This window comes from Cheilinus undulatus, linkage group 1 (genome assembly GCF_018320785.1).
Source record: "Cheilinus undulatus linkage group 1, ASM1832078v1, whole genome shotgun sequence".
Lineage (NCBI taxonomy): Eukaryota > Metazoa > Chordata > Actinopteri > Labriformes > Labridae > Cheilinus > Cheilinus undulatus.
The window spans coordinates 38,197,248-38,219,858 of record NC_054865.1 but is presented as its reverse complement, the minus strand read 5'-3'; the positions used below and the strand labels follow the sequence as shown (position 1 = coordinate 38,219,858).

The following is a 22,611-nucleotide window of genomic DNA, read 5'->3' as shown; positions in this document are numbered from 1 at the left end:
ATAACAGACTTGTAATGGGAGTGAGAAAGAGACAGAGTGAGTGTGAGAGAGAGTGTAAAAGATGAATGGGAAAGAGAGTGTGAGTTAGAGTGAAAAGGACAGAGTCAAGCAAAATAAGAGCAAGGGACAAAGAGAGAGAGCGAGAAAGAAGTGAAAAAGAGGGTGTTGTGGCCTAAATCTGCAGAATGATTCTAAAAAAGGCTTAACACTGACAAACACCATTTGACAGAGAGCTTTGTTCAATCCTCTCTTACACATTCTTACAGCACAGCCAAGAACGAGCAGGAGGCTGTGCGGACAACAACAAATGATGCAAACAATATGGAATCTTCACTGTCTTGGGGAGGGTTATAATTTCATACCCATCTGCATTCTTTAAAGTACTGAAACGGTTAAATATTTACATCAAATGAACATAAAAACTGACAAAACATAGAGGCATTCTTTTTCAAGTTTCAACAATCAAGTAAAACTGAAGAATTTCACTCTGGAAAGGAACAATCTATTGATCAACACAGAATTTAAAATTTTTATGTAAATTACTCACATAAATGCATCTGTAAGTTGAACCATGACGCTTACATGGAGGATTTTTAGTTCTCTTCCTTAAAAACACAGCCGATAGCCTGATTTCTAAACACACAGCACACTAATACTCATACTGATGATCTGTTATATTCAAAGCAGCATCATGCCTAGGGCAGAGGAATTCCTCTAAGCCCTACAGCCAATCAGCATACATGCACCATCTGGCTCAGGGCAAAGCACTGTGGGAAGTATGTCAAATTCCTTTTCCCCCTCCAAAACTGGGAGATAATGAAAACTTTGCCTGACATCACAGACTAGTGACAATCTAAAAAAAAAAACTGTTGTTGTGGTACACTATGTGGTACTTTTTAAACCACAATAACATGAGCAGCAGGTGAAACTCCCTGACTGATGTGCTCACAAGATTCACTCATCAGTCAAAATGTGCTGACATACACACAATTTAGTTCTCAAATTGTTTTCTTATCTCTGGGTATATTTAATACAAACACAACTAGGAAGGATAAGCACAAGGGCAACAAGAGAAGCAGTGATAAATGCTAAAAAAGATCACATATTGACTGCATGGCCTGTAATCAGAGTGATGCATTCACTTACATTGGGAGTAATCTCTGCAACAGAGAACCTGCCCTCATCCTGTATTGAAACAAGCATGGTTACAGCACATACTGATACTAGTATGATCTAGATATTGGGATGGAATCACTGGGTGTTAATCTACTCACTGACAAGCAGCTAGTGAGGCAGGAAGCTAAACTAGCAGCAGCGTGCTAAACTAACTCGCTGCAACTACAAAAGCTGTTGGGTTTGGTCTGTGCAAAATAAGCAATGTGAGCAGTATCTCAGTAAAGCTGCTGGTTTTGAAGCTATTTTTCAACATTGCAAGCTAAAGTATTGTTACACAGACACAGTTTACCACATACTTGACATAGTAAGCTCTAGTGTTGGGCACTTAGCTGTGTCAATACTATAACTGGTATTACTTCCACCATTAAATGGATTTTTGCGGTACCCAGGGTTCCTGCATGCTTTTAAAAACCAATGTAAGACTTATTCAGACCTTTTGAAGACCCAAACTCAGAAAAATCAACATCACTTTCAGTCAAAAGTGAAAGGCATATGAGATTTCTAGGTACACCAGACCAGGGCTGAATTTTCTGATTAATAAACTGTTTATGGGATGTAAAGTGGTATAGGGTAAAGAAATGTGTTGGTCATAAACACCTAAATTCAATGGTTTCTCACGCATTTAATGCCTCTATTCTAACAGTATGACATATGATGATATTCATAACACATTTTTGCAGTTGTGCTAAGCTGATTCAAAAATGTGTAACTATCAAAAAGTTGAACAGGTACAGCATACGCTATACGCTAGAATGAACTGGCCAATTTGTCTTGAAATTGGCGCAGCAGCTGATCTGCATTGGATCAACTGCTGATGTGATTCAGCTATTGACTTGTGTCTCCCAAGTCCAAGATGATTAGATATAGAGATGGTTATGTTGTTATGCTGTTTGCATGCTTTTTTCATGGAACAGCAGTATTAAGAAAAGTGTTTTTCAGTAGCAGCTTAACACAACAAAACGAGAGAAACAAAACTTAAAAAAAAAAAAAAAAATAGTTAAATGGGTAATCCTAACTTAATTTTGAACTGCAAACAGCAGGGGGGAAAAAAATCTATATTTTAGGTCATATTGCCCACCCAGGTCTAAAGGGTTCCCTCAACCATGGCTGCGACAAATGAGAAAAGAAGCTGGGCCCCTTAAAGAACTACTTCTATATTAATAATTGGTATTAACAGATTCTCTAAAGAAAACATATTTTACAAAGTGCAATGAAGTTCTGATGGCAATTTACATTTTTTAAAGTTGCAAGGACAGGAAGTTAAATAATTACATTAGATTATACCATATATGGGGTTTTAGGGATCCTCTCCTGGAAATTTTTGGTGCTAACACTTTGTTTCTTTTCTTGTAGTTTATTTCTATTCTCATATTTGTCGTTAAAGTAAAGGGACACGTAATCATTTTAACATCCTCTAGTTAATGCATGAATGTAATATTTCACATTATAGCAAGAATAAAGCTCCATCATTCACACAGCGGTTTGGTGATGTCTGAAAGGTCAACCTTTAGATTACAGGAATATGGTCTATTTTTCAAAAGGGTTCACTTTTAATTTTCGCACATTTTTGTTCTCCACTGACATGGAGAACACATTTTAAGGGATAAAGTTGCATCTGTGACCTGTTCAAACCTGACTGTATGATGATGAATTTTAACCTATTTAGTCTCTCTCTCAGTCACTGTCTGTGGCAATAGCGTGTTTCTATTTAATTGGTGTCAATTTATTATCAATATAAGTCTTATCAAACTGTTCGAGATGCTGAAATGTTTTGAAAAATACGCTGTAATCAAGACATCAGTGTGTTGAATTTAAATAATTTATAATTAAATGTACAACGTAAGTACATAGAAGAGAGGGAGGGAGGGAGAGAGAGAGAGAGAGAGAGAGAGAGAGAGAGAGAGAGCGAGAGAGAGAGAGAGAGCACTTGACTTGAGACGCCTGACGGTTTTCTGTATAACTGTCTGGTCAATCAGAGAAGTTAATGAAATGCCCTGAAGTCCGCAGACACAAACTGAGCGCTGTCTCACACCAGCGAGTCATGCAGGCAGCGCGTAAACCTGGAGATCTGCGTAGGTTCACCGATGTAGGCATAGTGCCATATTTTCAACGTAGCCACGGGCAGTGACTGTGTAACACAGGACGAGTGCCTGTAAACATCACTGCATCAACTTCTCTTCCCTCATGATTTTCACACCTCAAATCATGCATGTTACGTCATAGTAACAGCAAAAACAAGTGCATCGTGCCACATAAATAGCTGTCCGTACGAAACACAGCACGTCGTGCAACACACGATGTCCAGACTCACAGCATGGGCGTATATGGATATATGACTGATTTAAGCAAAGCCTCGAGGCAGATAATTTGTCTTGAGAATTTTTTGAATCGAATCACCCAAAAAACTTGAGGAATCATTTCAGCCCTACTCCCAACTCCTCAAATTTCCTAAGGAAATTTTCCCAAAACGTGAGCCTCCTGGAACAGTTTTCATAATTTGTTTTTTTTTTTTTTTTAAATCCTACAGTACACAGGTTCTCTCAAGGTGAATCATTTCTTTTTGTCCATTGGTCAAATTATCATTGATGTTTGGTTTCACTGCCAATCAAAAGAGTAGCAGTGCTTTTGGGATTAAAGCTATAATCAGGAAGCTGCTCCAAATTTTGGGCCCCTTTTGTGGCACTGCAGGTTTTTTTGGAGCACGACAGCCAACTATGTCTGCACTTCGAGGCCTATATTGAAATGAGGATACAGAGGTCTGATTATGTGAGATTCACAGTCAAATCCAGAACAAGAGCTTAAAGACAGCTTGAAATTGAGCCGCTCATTCAACACCAGCCCCCCCTTCACAGAATCAAACAAACCAGCAACATGCCCTCTTGTCTTTTACCAAAGCAGTAACTGAGATCTCTTTTCAAGCTGACAGTCTTTTTCACTTTCCAGTCCTGCTTATTGAAGGGACTCAAGATTTTGGAGACTCATCCTTCAACCAAGCTGTAACCTTGTTCTTTACTGCAAAGTTAATCAAAAATTTAAATCCATTAAACATAAACAAAGACATTACTGTCAATAACGGTTGATCTTGAAAGTTCATAGCAATATAGTAAAGCACTAATAAACTATGAGAATCTGATGGTCCACCTTTAAGCCATCAGTTTGTTTTTCCTCATTATCACAATTATGTACAAAATTGCTGTGCATAAGTATCATGCCATACATTGCAAGAGATTTATGATTCTTGTAATTCCAACCATTTCAAGATCCAAAAAACACAGCAGCCACAATCTACACATCAGCCAGACCACTGAGAAACAGTCTGTCATCTTCTGATCATAATATTCCAACAAAAGCAGTGTAGCTGCTTCAAAAAAGGTCCTCACATTTCAAATCCACTGAAACACATTACATCTATAAAGATCACCAGATTATTTCAAACTTACAAAATAAATTGGATTTACTCAATCAGAGCTGCAGAAGTACCCAACTTCAGGTAGGTGAAGCAGCATTTCACAATTAAAGCACCCAGGGAATTTTAGCTGGTCATTTCAACAAACTCTAATGCATTGATTCTCATCAGGGTGGGCTGCGACCCAAAAGTGGGCCATTTTCATTGGGTTGCCAGTGTGTGCCTGGAAAGAATTGGTAGCAAAAGGTCAAAGATGTGCTTTTTTTGTTAAAGGAAATGTCTCCAACTCTTTGTCCCGTAACATCTTTTGTTCCATCTCAAGTCCAAACTGCCCCATTCGACACTAAAAATATTAAGTTGTGAGTTAAAAAAAAATTTAGAAAATGTGTGTTGCAATTTTTCCTTAAGCAGGTGTAAGGAGGTGTTGGTGGGTTCTGATGCTAGATCAGTTGAGAACCACTGCTCTAGTAACCTTGCAAAGCAGATGGATATGCCCGTTTCTGTGTGTCTCATGAATCCATCTTGCAAAGATCCCGTCTGAACCGTTTAGGCCCGGTTAGAAAGTGACAGGACTAATCAGCGACAAGGGGCAGTACTTTCAGGAGTGGCAGAGTCATGGCATAAGTAAGCAGCAACAAGACGCTGGTGAAATTATGGCAGAAGACATTTGCGTGGATGCTGCTAAAGTACCAGTTTTATCAGAACTTGATGACAAGTCAAGAACAAAGAACAGCAGTGAGTTGTTTTCTTTTCAAAAACGACAAAAGTCGTGTACTGACATCTATACATGACATGGTTCACGTTATGCAGTTCTGTATGGAGTTCACTCCTTCGGTACGGGCGCAGCTTGGTAGTGGCTACATTAGGTGTTTTGTTGCTTTGATTGGCCCGTAAAGATGTGACACACAGAACGTTCATCCAAACCCTCCGTTTTTTTTCAAACGCTTTCCCAATCGCTGTCTAGTGGTTTTCCAGATGGATGAGTGAAACAAATTCATGTGGCGTGCCAGGTTACTGCTCTAGGGTATGGGAGGCAGAATGCTCTTGCACTGGAAATGACTGTTTAACCTAAGTTAAAGTTTTAGATAATTAATTCTTCAACTGTCCAAATAAAAAATAGTTTAAAAATAAATGTCACACCTGCGGTTACCTGATCAACAGACATGTGCCCAGCTCTGAACCTTATAGTGTGCAAGCTGCACACTAAGAGATACTACAGTAACTTGCGTGTCTTCCTCTTGCTCTTCTCTGCAATCTATGTGTTTGACAGCTACAAGCAGCAAACTCCAAAACATGAATGAGAACTTACTGAAAGCTCCAACTGGCAGTATAAAAAGGACAAAAGAAAACATGGACATTAAATTAATTGCAAAAAATTGCACAAGATGGCATTCTGATCAAATACGCATCAAAAAAATATGGATTGTATGTCAAACATTGGGGATTTGGCCACATGCATGAGCAGTTATTGATAGTAAAATTTGCCTAGCTTACTATATAATATAAAAATATGCTTTTTATGCATAATAAAGGTGAATTTCAGATAATCTTAAACAGTTTGAGGGTGCTTCTTGTAGTCAGAAGATCTGTTAAGGCCCTGCTCTACCAAAAGGAGACAGAGCAATCCCTCCAAGAGCAAGGCATTATTGGAATTTAGAGATGGCTCCACAGGGAGGGTAATGGTTTATGCAAACAATGTCTTTATCTATTGATTAAAACATTAGCAGTGCAAGGTACTTACTCAGCACCCACTAGCCTGTAGCCATGAACATGATGTATGAAGTCAGAGTGGTAGGAGTATGGATGTATGACTTTGGCATGTGTGACAGCTGTGGTCCATCACCAGATTTGCAGTCAGAGATGTGCACGCATGCATGAGTGCATCACTTACCTGCCATTGCTGATCTGCCGAGGTGAGTGACGGAGATGGTCTGATGTTTCAGGCCTGTCAGGCGATCTTGATCGACTACCTCTCCCGTGAGATCGATTGGAATGGTCTGATGTCAGTGAATGTATTTCTGAAATGTCTGTAAAATTTAAATGAAGTCTAAATTTGCATTTCATCAATGACATAAATCAAAGAGAGTTATAAAAAGGTTATAATGATATTTATTTCATATGAAGATAGCACTGCTAACAGTTTTAAAAACAAAACTGTCACAGGAAGGTCTTCAAGCAAATTCTAGTGACATTTAAATGAAACATGACTCATGTCTGTTGTCTCACCATCTCTGTCTGAGTTATTGGCTGATGGGATGCTGTCATCAAGGTCAGGAATGTTAAGCAGTGTGGCTCGCTCATCTCTCTGCACTACCATTTTCAACTTGCCCTTCGACCTCTCAATCAGCTTCTTTGCATCTATCAATGATAGATTCTCTGTAACGGTGCCATTGATCTGTGAGGGGAAGAGGAACAGGTCAGTACTGACATGTTATATTCACAGCACGTAATTTACCGCAAGGCAAAGAGGAGCTGTGAATGGCCTAATTCTCACATATATTAACAATGATGGTTTAAATAAGGAATACTAGAGGAAGCTATTAACAAGTTTAAATATGTATGATATAATTAGGCTCACAGTGCTTTCAGTGCTCACACATTCTTTATTAAAGCATTTGTTTTCATGAGTCTTTGCTCTGCAGTTGCAATTCGAACCAAAATGTGTCTGCCTCTCTCAGAAAAATTGATACACTAAATTGGATTTTGAACGCATCTCCTCTCTGTGAAAAAGGATTTATCCCTCCTCGGAGATCAAGTGGATAAAAATTCAAAGGAATAATGGAATGTGTGGTATTTCCATTGGTGAGCCTGCATAATAATGAGCGGTGACCTCACTCCGAGTGCTTCTTTCAGCAACTCACTATTAAACAAGGCAGAGTAGAGAAAGTATCAAGTACAAGAAAAAAACACCAATCCTCTCTTGTCTTTTATACCATCTCATGCTCTTTTAAATCAGATCACTAAAAACACACTCCTCTCTTTCTTCTTACCTTAAGTACGACATCTCCCTCCTGAATGTTTCCATCTCTGGCTGCAAGGCTTTCAGGAGAGATGTCTTTAACAAAGATGTGGCTCGCCAACCGTAGTCCATATTCTGCTTTCAGAGTAATAAGCAAAACAGTGTAATATTAGCAGGGCATATCAATTTAACAACTCTGCAAATGTGCAAGACAACAATGACAAACTTTAACACTCAGCGAAGCTGCATCAAGAGTTATACTTGTATATGTTTGCTATACAACTTCTAATGGTTTGCTTCAGATTCATGTAAACTTTCTCAAGTTTTTATGACATTATAATCATGGTTAACATTTAAAGTTCTTGGACATTGTGTTGCCCACCTTCATTTTTGCGTGACTTCACTAGGGTAACCTTGGCAGGCCTGGGGGGAGCAGAGGAAGCTTGTGATCGGCGATCAGAGCGTGGAGAGACACTCCTCTCCCGCGAGGCACTGTGATCCCGCCTACCGCTGCTGCTACGCTCACGATCGTGACGCCTGCCTGTGCTCGGGCCTCCACTTGCTCCTTCATAGGCACTTTGCCCACCACGACCATGCTGGGGCTCATAATCATCATCATCATCGCTGTCCTCTTCTTCGTGCTCTGACATCGTCTCCCTGTCCCCTGGCCGAGAAACAGGGATCTGCACTTTCCTTTTCCTACGAATAGTCTTGAAAATCACAAGAAATTTGAAGCGTTAAATCAAGATTAATCTGGTTAACTGAACATTTGAGGTAAAGAAAAACGTACTATATTCAATGCAAGAAAAATAATTTTGTTAGACAACATTTAATGTATAGTGATTTAGTTCAGATCAATTGATGTTTGATAACCCTTATCATTGCTCAACTTACTATCTTTGCATTTTTGCCACTCTTTCGGAGCTGCTGCACAGCGTAGGCATGTTCTACGTTGTCCATAGAGACGGCATTGACCATTACCACTCGATCATTTTCTCTGGAACAATCAAAACAAATGAATGACTTAAGTTGAAAAAATTATGCAGATCTATTTTAACACCATCAGAAACAATATGAAGGACATGTATTCAAAATATTTATTTTAACTAATTAGGAGGTTCAAATAACAGTAGTTATAAAACCCTTTAATGATTAATGAATAGATGTTAGCAGTAAAAAGACTTACTGTAGGAGTCCCTCTGCAGGGCCTCCTTTCAGCACATCAGATATCACGATGGACGTCTCCCCGCTCTGGAAATGAGGGTTGTCTCGTCCACCTGAGATAGCAATGCCAAACCCAAAACCTGGAGCCTGCACACAGAAACACACAGCACTGACTGATGTGGCATTAACTGGATACACTGGACTTGTACCAGGCCTGGCTGTAAACAAAAATGGGCTAATAAGCTCTCTTTAGGCTAATTATAAGTTAATACAATGCAATATGCTCTGTGCAAGTTTTAAAGGCTTTAGAAGACTGGGCCATTTATTGTAGATAAGAACAAAGCTATGAATTTGCAAGTTTTGCTGTAAATTTTCCAAGAGTTTCCCTTGGAGGGTTTGTTGACTGCTGTGTTTCATGCATAAGCCAGACACAAGGAGGAGAGCAATGTGATGTAAAGGGCTAATCTTACTAGTACACCAACACAGGAGACCGAGAGACTGAGATCAGCAGGCACACTGGGCTGCTCCTTCAGCCTCAATAAAGCTGCTACTAATTAGATTACAGCAAGCAGGCCAGTCTAGACAGGTGCTCCACACAATCCCACGGCACCATGCCATTAGCTAACTAGTTTACTGTCTCAAAGCAAAGTAGATTCAGATATTCAGCGAAGGATTCAATGTGTTAATTCATTGATCAGCTATCTCAGGGGGTATGGCTTTAAATAGTTTGGTAGGTAATAGGGGTGTAACGGTTCACAGATGTCACAGTTCGGTTCGTACCTCGGTTTTGAGGCAGAGTTCGGTTCAACGATAAAGAAAGAAAATGTCCCAGATTTACAATTCCAGGTTTCTTCACTTATTATTATATTTTTTTTCTTTAACTAATTTTAGTGCATCTTAGACTTTATTAAGAAGTTTGAAATATAAATTTCAGTCAATTTCTCAATATTTTGTTATGTCTAGTGTTATTAAAAACTATCAGTGATAGTTGGTACAGCACAAGGTATTAAACATGAGACAAAAAAGTGAAAAACAAAAAAAAATATGCAAAACTGAAACCAGAAAAACAGCCTCATATCACCTAGTTTGCAAAAGCAAATTAAATACATCTGCAAACTGAAATGCAAGCTTTATATCATAGCATTATAGCAATATATCATAATGATGATTTATGAAGAGTGCTGTAACACCATTATGAATTTAAAAAAAGCTGGTGCAGTGATACCTCGCACAAAATCGTTTACTCATGTGTGTCAGTGAAGGATCCCAGACTAGCTCATGTAAACACAGGATGGGATGTTACAACAGAGTCTGAGCAGAGTACTTGAATATATTTGCAGTTGCTGTTTTCTACTTTTACCTGTCCGTCTATGTTCTTTAAAATCTATCAGAAGCAGAAATATTTTTGACCCTCTCTGCTTTCACATCTGGAGTTCTTTTAAAAACAGCGGGGAGATGAGGAGAGGGAGAAAACGGCAACAGGTCTCACTCCTCTGCCACTCTTGCAGCAGAAGCCAGGAGCAGACGTTTCTTCTTCGCATATTTAATATGCCTACTACATCCTTTTCTTTGTTGGTGGTTTAATAGTGGTTAACAACCACACTTACCTGCATTACTGCCGCCAAGATTGGCGGATAAATACTGTTCCCATTTCTTTTATTTTCTTCTTTTAATGGTTTGGATGTATTTGACATGGGACTACGTGCACCTAACCTTGACTCCCCGAACCATGACAGTTTGGGACGAATACAAAAACCATTACACCCCTAGTAGGTACTGATGAAGACCATAGCTGCTGAGGTGAGGACATACTCTCTATTACAACTTCATGTGACTTCACACAGGAAAAAGGCACAGGGAGTAAAACCATCATCTCCCTTTACCATGGAGTTGTGCTAAGGAGAAGAGTATGTTGCCAGCAGGAAGGAAATGAAATGAAGTAGCAAGGAAGCTGATGCTGATTTCAGTCTTCCTCAGCCTTGTTTCCTGCCATCTGGGTTCCCTGACTATTGTTTTAGAACTGAACATCCTGCTGCTACAGCTGGCTCTCTCAGAAAGAAAGAAAAGACATGGATAAGCAGAGGACTAAGAGGAGCAGGTAAGACAATTTTGAAGATTATACAAAGCATACTTCAGGATTGTGATGCCAGAGACAGTCATGAGTGGAAAAGCCAAAAGAGTAGAAAGGGGAGAGTGGATTTTGGAGTTGTAAACACTTACTCTGTGAAGAGTCACTGTGTGCTGTTCCCATATAACCGTTTCCTCCATCGCTGCACTCTGTAACACAAAACACAAAGAGGCAACAGTCAGTAACTTTAGGCACATTTATCAAGAACATATTTTTCATGAAATGAAATGTCTTTTTTAATGATCAGGCTGAGGCAGCTGTTGCGCTGTATTGACTGGCTTTTAATAAAATAATACAATGTCTCTTCCTCATAATAAAAAAGGTCTCAAAAATGATCTGGGCTTAGAAACTCTCCAATTATGTTAAGAAAAGATTAGACACAGACCCCGCCCCCCTCATGTTTTCACTGATTTGGTCTCATACAGAAGCAGATGGGGACAAATTGTAACAAAATGCAAGACGTACTTTAATAAACCATACAGAAGGTTACTGACTCATAAAACAGTGTAAGTAAAACAATAGTTACATGTGAGTTTTACAAGTGTAACACTCTTATAAACTAAACAGTCTTTCCACATTCTGTTCAGTTGATGCAGACAGGGCTGTTGTTTGGCTACCTGCCAGGTAAACTCTATCTCGTATTTGCATGACATAGTCCTAGAGTCCGAAGAGTCTGCATGTGAAAAGATCATGAATGACAGCAGCGTGAGTAAACAGGCATCAAACCGACGAAGGAGGCTCAGAGGACTGAGTAAACGCTCATACATTCTCTAGCTGGGTCATCTGAGAGAGCTGTAGCAAAGATGGTATTTAGCTGCTCCCTTGACCCTCCACACTGGTAAAGTTAGACAGGGATTTTTGCTTTCACTCACTCTGTAATTCAGTTACATAACACAGGTTTCTCTTTAAGCATGACTCTTCCTGAAATAAAAGCTTCTTTTTATGTTTTATTTATGTCTTCAAGATGGGCAGTGTTTCACTTTGATTAACTACTGCTTGTTTCTCATAAAGCATAAAAATCAGTAGCAAACCCTTAATGTTAAAACAAAGAATGCTGATTTAACAACTATTACTATAAATAAACAGACATTTATGTATTTTGTGCTAGAGCCCTGTGTTTTTCAGAGTGTTATGCCCTCATATTTAAATAACAGCTTCACTCCGCTTCCCTCCAGCTGATGAAGCCATATTTCTGTCCTGTCTGTCTGTATGTCTGTCTGCCTGCAGGGGAGTGATGCTGCAGCTGTCTGGGGAAGACTGCTGAGCACAGTCTGATGTGGCAGCGGAAGGAAAAGACATAAACACAGCCACACGTGGCAGGGTGCTCATTTACAACAACTTCAATAATCAGTTTTTTCAAATGACACACCATGTCATCTTCCCACCCTATCATTGTGATAATCTAAGTCCCTCACCCTTCAATTATCACCTAATCCCCAAACCATTTCACCCATCATTTTAAACACCGCCGAGATCATTACAGTCATTACCTTCCCTCAAACTAGGCATACAGTCCAAGGTTAATACCGCCATGCTGCCAAGTGCATATGATCAGGACACAGACCAAAAACCACTTGATGAGAGTGTCTGGTGTTTTTTGACCTCCCTGGGACATACTCCTGTAAGCTTGATGGGTGAAGGACACAACAGAATACAAAAGAGGAGATAGCCAATAAAAACTGTGATTCCCAAAGTATAGAAAGGCATTATCAATGCTTTCGCAATTGCACAAAACTGATGATCAGGAGTAGGGATGAGTATTGAAATCCTGTACCGACATGGTCCCAGTACCAACACATCCAGTACCCACTGGACCAAATTACAACACAGATATGAATACCTCATTTCGATACCCAACCACCCCAAATGAAAGGCAAGAAAATATTTATGGAATTTGTGTGAGTTATGCATAAAGAAACACCAGTTTCCTTCTCTTATCCCTTACATGTCCGGCATCTAAAGATATTTCTGTTAATCATTTACAATTAGGGGTGAGTATTGGCAAGAACCTCACAATACGATATGCATCACGATACTTGGGTCACGATACGATAGTATCACGATATATCAGGATATCATGATATTGTGATATATTGCGATATTCTACACAGTTAACTAAGAAAAATATAGAGATGATGTATATGTAAATCACACAATACATTGGTGGTGTTCCCGCTATATTTCACGGCAGCAAGAGAGAGCTTGCAAACTGCATTTCCTTTCTTTAACTCGCTGTTTGTGCTCAAGTCGTATTTTACTAACAACTCAGCTAAAATATGAATTTTTTACCAAAAAATCAATATTAAGACTTGAAGTATCGATATTGTATTGGATGTCAAAGTATCGCGATATATTGCCGTATCGATATTTTTTCACAGCTCTATTTACAATACCCAGAGAGGATTCAGTTTCCCACTGACTTTCAACGCACTTTTTTTCCTCTCAAAAGTATCATTTCAGGCACCGTTTAGGCACCAGAACAGTATAAAAAGTGTTAATTAAGCACCAGTATCAGAAAAACCCAAACAATACAGATCACTAATCAGGAGAATTCATAGCAAGTGAGCTGGTGGGGGGTTGGGGATGTTTATTCCCAGCAACTGGCCCATGATAACAGTGTATGCATGCAACAGGTGTGATTTCTGTTAATGTAGTTAAATTGTTGCGCTATGTTTTCAAAATATTCTTCCTCACACTGTTGTAGATATCAAGATCTTGTAAAACTACATATCGTACTGATATAAATGCAGATATTCTAATTAGGGATGTGCACCATTAGTTGGCTAAGCAGCTTAATTCATCCATCAAATTAGCCAGCAAAAGATTTATGAGTCGGTCAAACTAATATCCTTTTATTTTCTTTTTCATGGGCCTGAAATTCTGGTCAAATGCTCTTTAAAACTGTACTGAAACCTCCCATCACTAGTAGTTGCAGTAGCTTTGTTTTATGACTAGTGCCCTCCTGCCAGAGCTTCAAAACGGCACTTTGCCTGATGTAAACAAAATCATGTTGAAGGAACAGCACAACATGGCAGTGTTTGTAGTTGAAATTGGAAATAAAGTTATTAAAGTTATATGTAGGCTGTTGAGGGTTACACATATGTATAACTACGCAACGGAAGAGATTAGTCACAACATTAAGCATAATATTAATTTAAAAAGAGGACAGTGGAGCCAGCTGCTAACTCTGACTGTTTTCAGAGCATTTTCTCCGCTTTAGACAAGTCAGTTAAACACAGTTTAATTTCGCGTTTAGATTAGGGATAAAGCTGTGTGGGACATCCTAATTTTCATAATAGTTTCATATTGCAGATTCTGCTGCTCTATCCATTGCTTCATTGTTGTTCTGGCCTTGTACTGATTGGCAAAGATAAGAAATGCCAAATTGTACGAGTTTAGGCATTTCAAACTTTAGACTGTGTTGCTTTATTGTCAAATCCAAACTACCCTTTCAATCTTCTCTGTTGACTGACAGATGAAAACAAGCAATATGGATCTATCATCTACACCAGAGTCTTCAAGTTCCAGGTTTAATGTTAATGGAGGCTAACCTGACACGCCAGATGGATCTGTTTCCCACATCCATCTGGAAAACCTTCGATATACAGTGTTTGGGAAAGGGCAGAGCCTTTGAAAAAAAAAACACTCAGAGGGTGATTGGATGAACGTCCTGTCTGTCACATCTTTATGGGCCAATCAGAGCAACAAAACACGTGACGTAGCTGCTACCGAGGTGCTTGGGTGCAGCTACCGAGGAATAAACTCCATATAGAGTTGCATAACACGAACCATGGTTACTGTAGACATGTCAGTACACGACTTTTGTTGTTTTCAAAAAGAAAACAACTCAATGTTGTTATTTGTTCTTCTTTTAATGAAAAAATGTAGTCAAGTTCTGATACAGCCTCTTGTTGCTGCTTGCTTACATCATGACTCCACCACGCCCGAATACAGCCCCTCGTTGCTGATTGGTCCTGTCACTTTCTAACCGGGCCCAAATGGTTCAGAGGGGATCTTTGCAAGATGGATTCGCCAGTGAGAAACAAGGAAACAGGAGGCCATTGTTGAGCTGATATAGTCTGGATGCAAATACTGAAACACTCTGCCAAAGCCATTGCACTATCCCCTAAAATTGCAGAATGCCGGCCCTCATACACCAAGGTGCTTCTCAGACCAATCACAAACATACTGGCACATATTCCAGCCTGTTGTACAGTGCTTTGACATCTGATAAACCTTTAATGCATCAATCTGTTATACCAACAGAATTTTAGGGATTCTATTTCACTGTCTCGTGGTACCTTAACCCACAAACCAACCAATACTGCCTTCTGCACCTCTTTAACACTTGTTAAATCAGTCTAAATCCCTCACTGAAGTATACACCTCCAGCACTGTTGGCAGTAACATAAGCTCCACTTACTGTAGCTCCTAATCGCAGTTTGTGCTTCAATGTTCTCCTTTCACTTTGTTCTCTTCAGTTGACCTGGACCTCAAGAATACACAGTTAACCCTTTGACCCTAATTTCCATGGAAGCTCTGTGTGGATGTTATTTATGTCCATAATTGGCGCAAAGGGCTTGGGTGTTCCCCCTCTATATCTCGCCCCCCTCCCCTGTCTGCCCCTACGACTCCCACAGTAATGCCACTATTGTGTGAAGGGACCTGACCCATTTAACCGTGGCTCCCCCCGACATTCCCAAACACATCCATCCCTCTAAAGTGTTTTGTGATATATCCATCCATCCGTTATCCTTCCATTCATCCAACAGTCCTGGTAGTCAGAGGGGGGCTACGCCATGAGAAACAACAGCATTCTGAGGTCATGTGACCAGGCGGTCAGGTGGCCTTGTCCTTGAACTATGTGTTGTACTGATGGTCAGGGAGAGAGGATGAGTAGGAGGAGAAGGAGAGGAGAGGAAGGCTGGAGGTTGCTGTAACTACACAGTAGACCTGGTACATGACTGTAGAACATGCTCCTCTTTACTCTCTGCCCCCTTGTTATTTTTCATCTCTAAGACACACAAATTTGAACCTATACCTAGTTTTGCAAAAACACATTTCATACTAAATCTGACCTCTCCAAACACTGAAGCCCTACTCACCTTTTTCCCTACTCCCATACACTGACCATTAGCCTTGCAATGGAGGGATTATAATATGAGTCATTAAAGCAGAAGTATGCTTTCGTGTGTGGGAGGCCATGGTCAAGTGAATGAGTCAAAAGACAGAAAGTGGCTAACAAGTTAACCCTTAGAGCTCCCAACTATTTTTTTCACCATCGTGTCTCGTCTGGACTTTATGTCTTACAAAGCTTATAAACCATCAACCCTGTGGTGCACAGTCAAGCTCTATACATCTTTTTTCAGGACAACCTGGGCTTTAAGAATTTATCTACTATTAATGTAGTAATGCCACTTGAATTTTTAATAAGTTATAGGATTCTATAGACAAATGAGAAAAACAAATCGGAATTTGAAACTCAGAGATTTTTATTTATAACACACAGAAAACATTAGTTACTAAGGCTTTTCTTTGCACAGACTTATTCTCCCATTTCTTGGGGACAAACAGTTAAAAAATAAACCTTTTTTGACAAACGGTTTTCAAAACATCTACATATATACAAAGAAAAGTCCATGTGCTTTTTTGCAGTTAGATTCATTTGTGCCGTTCCAAAAGCAGTAGACTACAACTCCCACAGTGCATTGCAGTAAACATCATGGTGATGCCCTGAGCAAAGAAAGTCAAAGTAAGTGATTGAAAATGGATTAAAAATGGATAAAAAGACACTTCTTGTTATTTACAACAACACCATCCTCAGAGACCCGGAAAGTCAGCCAAGTTTTGGGCTCACTAGAAAATGTTCTGTAAGAGCTACGAATGGATGGAGGGCATGATCAGAAAGGCACAACAGAGAGCTTTCAGACAAAAAAAAACAAAAAAAAAAAAACAATTAAATGTCTACGACCTACAGTTCAAACATTACCTAGTGATCTATAAAGGGATGTGCCTTTGGCACGGATCCGTACCATGTGAGCTCTAAGGGTTAATAGATAGGCTTCCATTAAATTTCTGTTAAACCAAATTGTAGGATTTTCCGTCAAAAGTACTGCATGCAGTTCCACTTCCTACTGCAGTTGCTGAAAGTTAATAGGATTTAGGGCCCAACAATTCTCCAAATCCACATTCCATTTGGCTTTTGACCTTTAACTGAATTTTGACAAACCCGTTTTTAAGCAGTGATAACAATACAAACATTTGACTGGGTGCTACATTTACTCATATTACCCACTCAGTTGTGAAACTGGTGGCAATAAGTCAAACAGATCAATATCACTGATATAAAGCATCTCAATTACAGGAACCAATAAATGAAAAGCAATAAAACAAAACATATCAATAATCTGGTATGATTTCTAGAGTAAGTCTTAAAAATCTGTACTTTTTGATTGGGACTTAGGGATTATGCTGGCTTTTGGGGGAGGTTTCTATAAAGGTCTTCATTACAGTTTCTACCTCTTGCCTGTTCAGTGTCACCTGAGTGAGAAGTAAACAGCTGAATGTTAACAGGAATCTTTCTAGTATATTTATTTCAGTGGACATATGAACTCAGTGTATAAACAGAAAATCTGACATTAAATGTAATGATTCTAAAATCTTTTTTTGAGATCCTTTTCATACATTTTAAGACCCAATTCACATCATAGAAATTATGACGTGAATTACTATAATAATTATAATATATTTCTTATTACAGCATCCAAATTAAGCTTTCCTGAAGCATTTTGAGATTGGAATACGAGGAAAAAGACCTCGGTTTTATACCACAAGGTAGCCAAAAATGGAAGTTCTGGGTTTTATTTTTCTTAATGAAACAATGTAGAGAAGCCGTACCACAGCCTCAAAGTACAGTTTTATATGTCTTGCACTTCAAATGAATCTACAAAGTAGAATAGGTTTTGTGATAAATGGCAAGGTACTATTGCCCATTTCAGGATACCTATAATAATCTTTGATTCAGATTTTAAAGCATTCATGTGTCCATGATCACTTTAATGTTGTAGCTGATCAGCTTTAAGTATGCTGAGCAATGTCAGATGTGGCAGAGTTCAAAAATAACATCTTGTCTAGCTTTAGTTAGGGGTGCACGATATTGAATTTTTTCCAGTATCCGATATTCCAGTATTTAAAGATTCATTTTAGCCGATACCGATATTTAAATACGCCTCCATGCTAGGGATGGGAACTGAGAACCGGTTTCAATTGGCTCGATCCATCGACATCATTTACACTTTAAACGATTCCCTTATAGATGCCTCACCTCAGTGTGCTATAAAACACAGGCCTCGCATGTGACAGTCAGCTGAACAGAGAAGCTGAGAAAATAAACTTTAACCGGGCTATACAGTATTGACGCAAGGTGTTTAAAAAACACATTTTTACAAGCACTTCTCGGGGTGCACGCATAAGCACAGCGAGCGGAGCGCGCGTCTCTGCAGCGCTTCATCTAACCCTTTATCAAAATGCTTCGAGTCTAGAATAAAACACATTCATAAGGAGATGTTTACAGGAGCGGGAGAAGTGAATTATTTAAGTAAAACAGGTTAAATCAGGGCAGGGGATCAAATTAAGTTTCTCTTTTTTCTCTTTCAATGACACAGATGTGCGCTCTTTTTCCTCCCTCCCCTCCTCTCCACCCAGGAGATGAGACATGATAATCCAAATCTAATAGGCTATCATAGAATCTGGGAATGTAAAGTAATGTTCTGTGTGCTTTTAAACAGAAAAAGATTGGACTTCAACATTATTTATGTCTGCGTTGTGCTTCAGTGGCGAGCACCGTCCTGCTGAGTGTTTACTTTACGGCGATCCTATAAAAAGTTACAGTGAATAATCTCATCTATATTTCACATTAAACGGGTTAAGATAAGTTTAAACGTTTTTAAAAACCCTCTGTTCTATTGTACCTGGCATGGCTGCAGCAGCCCTGTGGGTGTCATCACTGATTTATAGCCAGAAAAAAGAATGAGAGCATTTTTAAACTCACGTTGTCTTAGATCACACTAGAGCCAGCGATGCACGTCAAACAGTTTGACTTTAGAGAAGACCATACCACGGTGCCAGAACTGTGCCTGCGCCGTGCTTGCGCCATGGCGTGAAATATCTGTGCGCCGGTCTATACGTGAGTGTTTGTCCTTTGCAAAACTGTCCAAACATAATGAACAGGAGTTCAGTCATCACTTTTAAAGAGTCTTCACATACAGGCAGTGGTGCTGTGGGTGGAAAAATACATAAATTCTCGAGGAATTTATTATTAATGTGCGCTAATTCCACAGCACTATCTTCATGATGGTAATCAAAGCAACACTGACATTACACGTGCAACTGTAAGCCTTTTGGATGGTGAATTGAGCATCAGATCTATTAAATGCAATGTCTGTTTGTCTTGAACTCGACTCGGCACAAAAAATGAAGACGAGGAACACAGGGACATTATTTTTAGTACCCCAGGATACAGTATTACCGTATTACCACCCATTTCTATTGAACTGTCACAAACACAGACTAAAGTAGTCAAAAATGTGGCTTCATTTCTCCAAAAATGACGCACACATGGCAACGTGAAACGTCTGTCAAACAGTGATGTCTAATGCATGACATGCATCTTTTTGCCCAGTAACTGTTAATTTTGCACAAGAGCTCCATTTATTTTGATACCTCTAGAGATCTGAAATCCAGAGATTTATATAGAGTTTTATATTTATTTTAAGGTTTTTTCTTTTAAAGAAAATGTGCAGTAATATTGTATTCTAGTTCAAGTTCACAGATTGAAGCTCCAGAGAACAGTTTGTCTTAACTGAGACATATCCAACAAAAAAGAGATTTTTTTTGTCTATTTTAGCACGCTCTCCTCCCAAACACTTGATGTTTAACATTTTTAGCAATCCAAAAAGAAAATTCACAGGAAGGAATTGATAAAGGAATTGATAAAGAATCGAACTGATAAGAAGAATTGATAACAGCATTGATATCGATAAAATCTTATCAATTCCTACCCCTACTCGGGACAAGTCCTTTTGGACACCATTTAAGGTTTCAGGATGACCAAGGAAACAAACTTTAGTCCTTAAAACACTTTTTAGTTTAAAGAATAAGGATAAAAAAAGAAAAGGATAAGAAGTCCTTACATTTTAGTCTTAACCTTAGTCCTTGCAATCATTCTCTTGCCTGAAACTGGTAGCAAATTGTGGTAGTCTGCTCTGTGCACCCTGCCAAACCTGGGATCCCTGCTTACTACAGCTGAAAGGCAGAAAAGCTACAGATACTTTGTATTTTGACAGATTTACCCACAGTGGAGAAATATCATGGATTCTGAATGTCCAATAGAAACCAAATTGCATTCTAGTCTAGTTTTTAGTCTCTGTGACAAAAACTAAACTAACTTTTTGTCAGTTTTAGTCATCAAAGATGTATTTTTGTATCTAGTCTTTCTCATGGGGAAAGGGCTGTTGGCGAACATTTGTAGACAAAGGACGGACACTTGATGTCCATATATCCGTGGTGAAGCTAATATGTTTAGCTTTAACAAGGAGCTTCTCTACATGACTGGAAACGAAGTTTTGCAGTTCAGGTAAGGCTATAAGTGCCTGCTAGGTATAACGTAGCGGGGCTTTAAATGCATCATAAGCCTGTATATTCCACCACGCTGAAAGGCTGATTATCAAGAGCTATAAATTCAATGATTTTCCTGTTCAGCTCTTGTTTTACTGCGGAGTTTCACAGTAAAGGAAAAATGTCTCAACTGGAGGAGGATTCTAATTTTCTGCATCACTCACTAAATGCATTTCACTGTCAAAATGTGAAACAACAAAGCACTGGTGACCTAGTGGTTATGTCGGTGTGCCCCATGTACAGAGGCTGTTGTCCTCAAAGCAGGTGGCCTGGGTTCAAATCCTGCCTGTGGCTCCTTTCCCACATACCATTCCCCACTCCCTCTCACCCCAGTTTTCCGACTATCCACTGTCCTATCTCTACAGCACAAAAGCCCAGAAAAATATCTTAGAAAGAAATAAGGTAAAACAAAGTTGCTGTTGATTTACAAAATCTGTACTGATTTATTTGTGGTATCCTTCAAATAATGAATAAGTTAGTCCTACATTTATCTCAGTTGAGCATCTACATGATCCTACATGTAGAACTGATGTTGGACAGAGCAGCTTCACTTCTGTTAAAAACACCTGGTAAACTGTTGACAGCCAAGATGGTTAAAGAGAGAGATCCTTTCTGTCTCTTAGGATGCTTCAAATGTTTACTCCACTGGGACTGGCTCTGTTCCTTAGATGAGATTATTACTGTAATTAATCAATGCAATATGAAGTGATGATTAACAGGCTGGCTGATTGAGTGTGAGTTATAAAGACAGTAGAGAGCAGGCAGTAGCAGAGCACAAGTCAGCTGAGAGCTCAGGTTTACTGGGGTTGTGAAAAGATAACAAGCTGTTTATTTTATGCAATCTGGGAGAATTAAAACAGCTAAAAACATATAATGATGATCAGAGAGTTCAGTGATGACCTATCTTTTAATACACTAGAATCAGCATAACAGAATTTAAAGGAGGATCTTAAAAGTTATGGCTCAGTGTCAGATGATAATTCAGCTATCTTGTGTGTTTAGTTATTTTAAATCACGCCAAAGAAAACATCAGAGAACACATGTGGCCAAAACTAACAAAAACACTTTTTGGGCAAAATTTGTAAAAATACTGATTGGGACAAAGGATGAGGTTTATCTCTGAAGTCACAGAGTTGAAGGAAACAATGGCGTACTTGATGCTGCACAAACTGATGGCAGCTCAGGGTATTTATATATCCATATTAGTCAGGCTTGAGCTCCGGCCAGCAAGGCCCAGGGCTGGGAAACAAAGAGCAGCCACCAATCACACACATGTGTAGTTGTCTGTGCACACACACATACGGAGACACACACCACAGCCATGATCTAACAGTACAGGCCCTCTTTGTTCAGCCACAGCCAGCCTGGCTTGGTCCTGCCTGGCCCACCATAACACACGGCCTAGAACAAATGATAACAGCTCGTTCAAGCTCTTCAAAGGCAGAAACTAATCCAGTTCTTTTGGGCATGCTGATGAACTGACTGAAAAATGAGTGATGAAATTGGCAATAATAACCCTCTGCAGAAAGCTACGATAAATAGGGTTTGTTCAGGCATGCAACTTGTCAACACATACCTCTGAGTCTCTATAGTCATCAAACATATCACACAGAAACTGCACAAGCTGAGCACACACCTGCCATTATTTGATGGAATTTGTGCACTGTAAGCCCATCCACACTGCTACAGGAAGAAAAGTCAGCTGATAAGCTTTGCTAAACTTTTGGGTAATTGAAGCATTCATCCAGAAAGAGACAAAAACATGTGGACCAGGGTCACATACCAAAGAAGGCAGCACTGCACAGATAATAATAATCAAGCCCCAAAACATGCTGTCAAACCACCCAAAACATTCATATTATAAACTTTAAAGAAAAAGGCTAGGCAGCAGCTGATGGTGAGGTCAGCATGTGAGTAATGTCATGAGCTGAGAGAAGGTTTAAAAGACACACAACACAAGCTCTTTATCAGAGCTACACCAATGTAACTGTTGTCTAGTGGTCTATTACTCACAATCTCCCTTCATCCAACTTCCCTTCAAGTGAACCACAGAAATGCTTCTTGTGTGGGCGTATTAAAACTAGATCTAAGCCACTTTCTGAC

The 22,611-nt window shown here is 39.3% G+C and overlaps 1 protein-coding gene across 8 annotated transcripts in view; it reads right to left on the bottom strand.

Annotated features, from left to right (window-relative positions):
* tjp1a (tight junction protein 1a) overlaps positions 1–22,611 on the bottom strand; it is a 69,961-nt gene that overhangs the window by 27,661 nt on the left and 19,689 nt on the right. For 4 of the 8 annotated variants that reach the window (XM_041783808.1, XM_041783848.1, XM_041783857.1 and 1 more), the window contains exons 2-8: positions 10,926–10,982; positions 8,728–8,852; positions 8,436–8,538; positions 7,924–8,251; positions 7,573–7,679; positions 6,809–6,977; positions 6,474–6,609 (exon numbers count right to left, since the gene is read on the bottom strand). In XM_041783808.1, coding sequence (XP_041639742.1) covers positions 6,474–6,609; positions 6,809–6,977; positions 7,573–7,679; positions 7,924–8,251; positions 8,436–8,538; positions 8,728–8,852; positions 10,926–10,982 — 1,025 coding nt within the window. The remainder of the gene's footprint in view (positions 1–6,473; positions 6,610–6,808; positions 6,978–7,572; positions 7,680–7,923; positions 8,252–8,435; positions 8,539–8,727; positions 8,853–10,925; positions 10,983–22,611) is intronic. The other 4 variants (XM_041783818.1, XM_041783840.1, XM_041783868.1 and 1 more) reach the window with 1 other exon arrangement.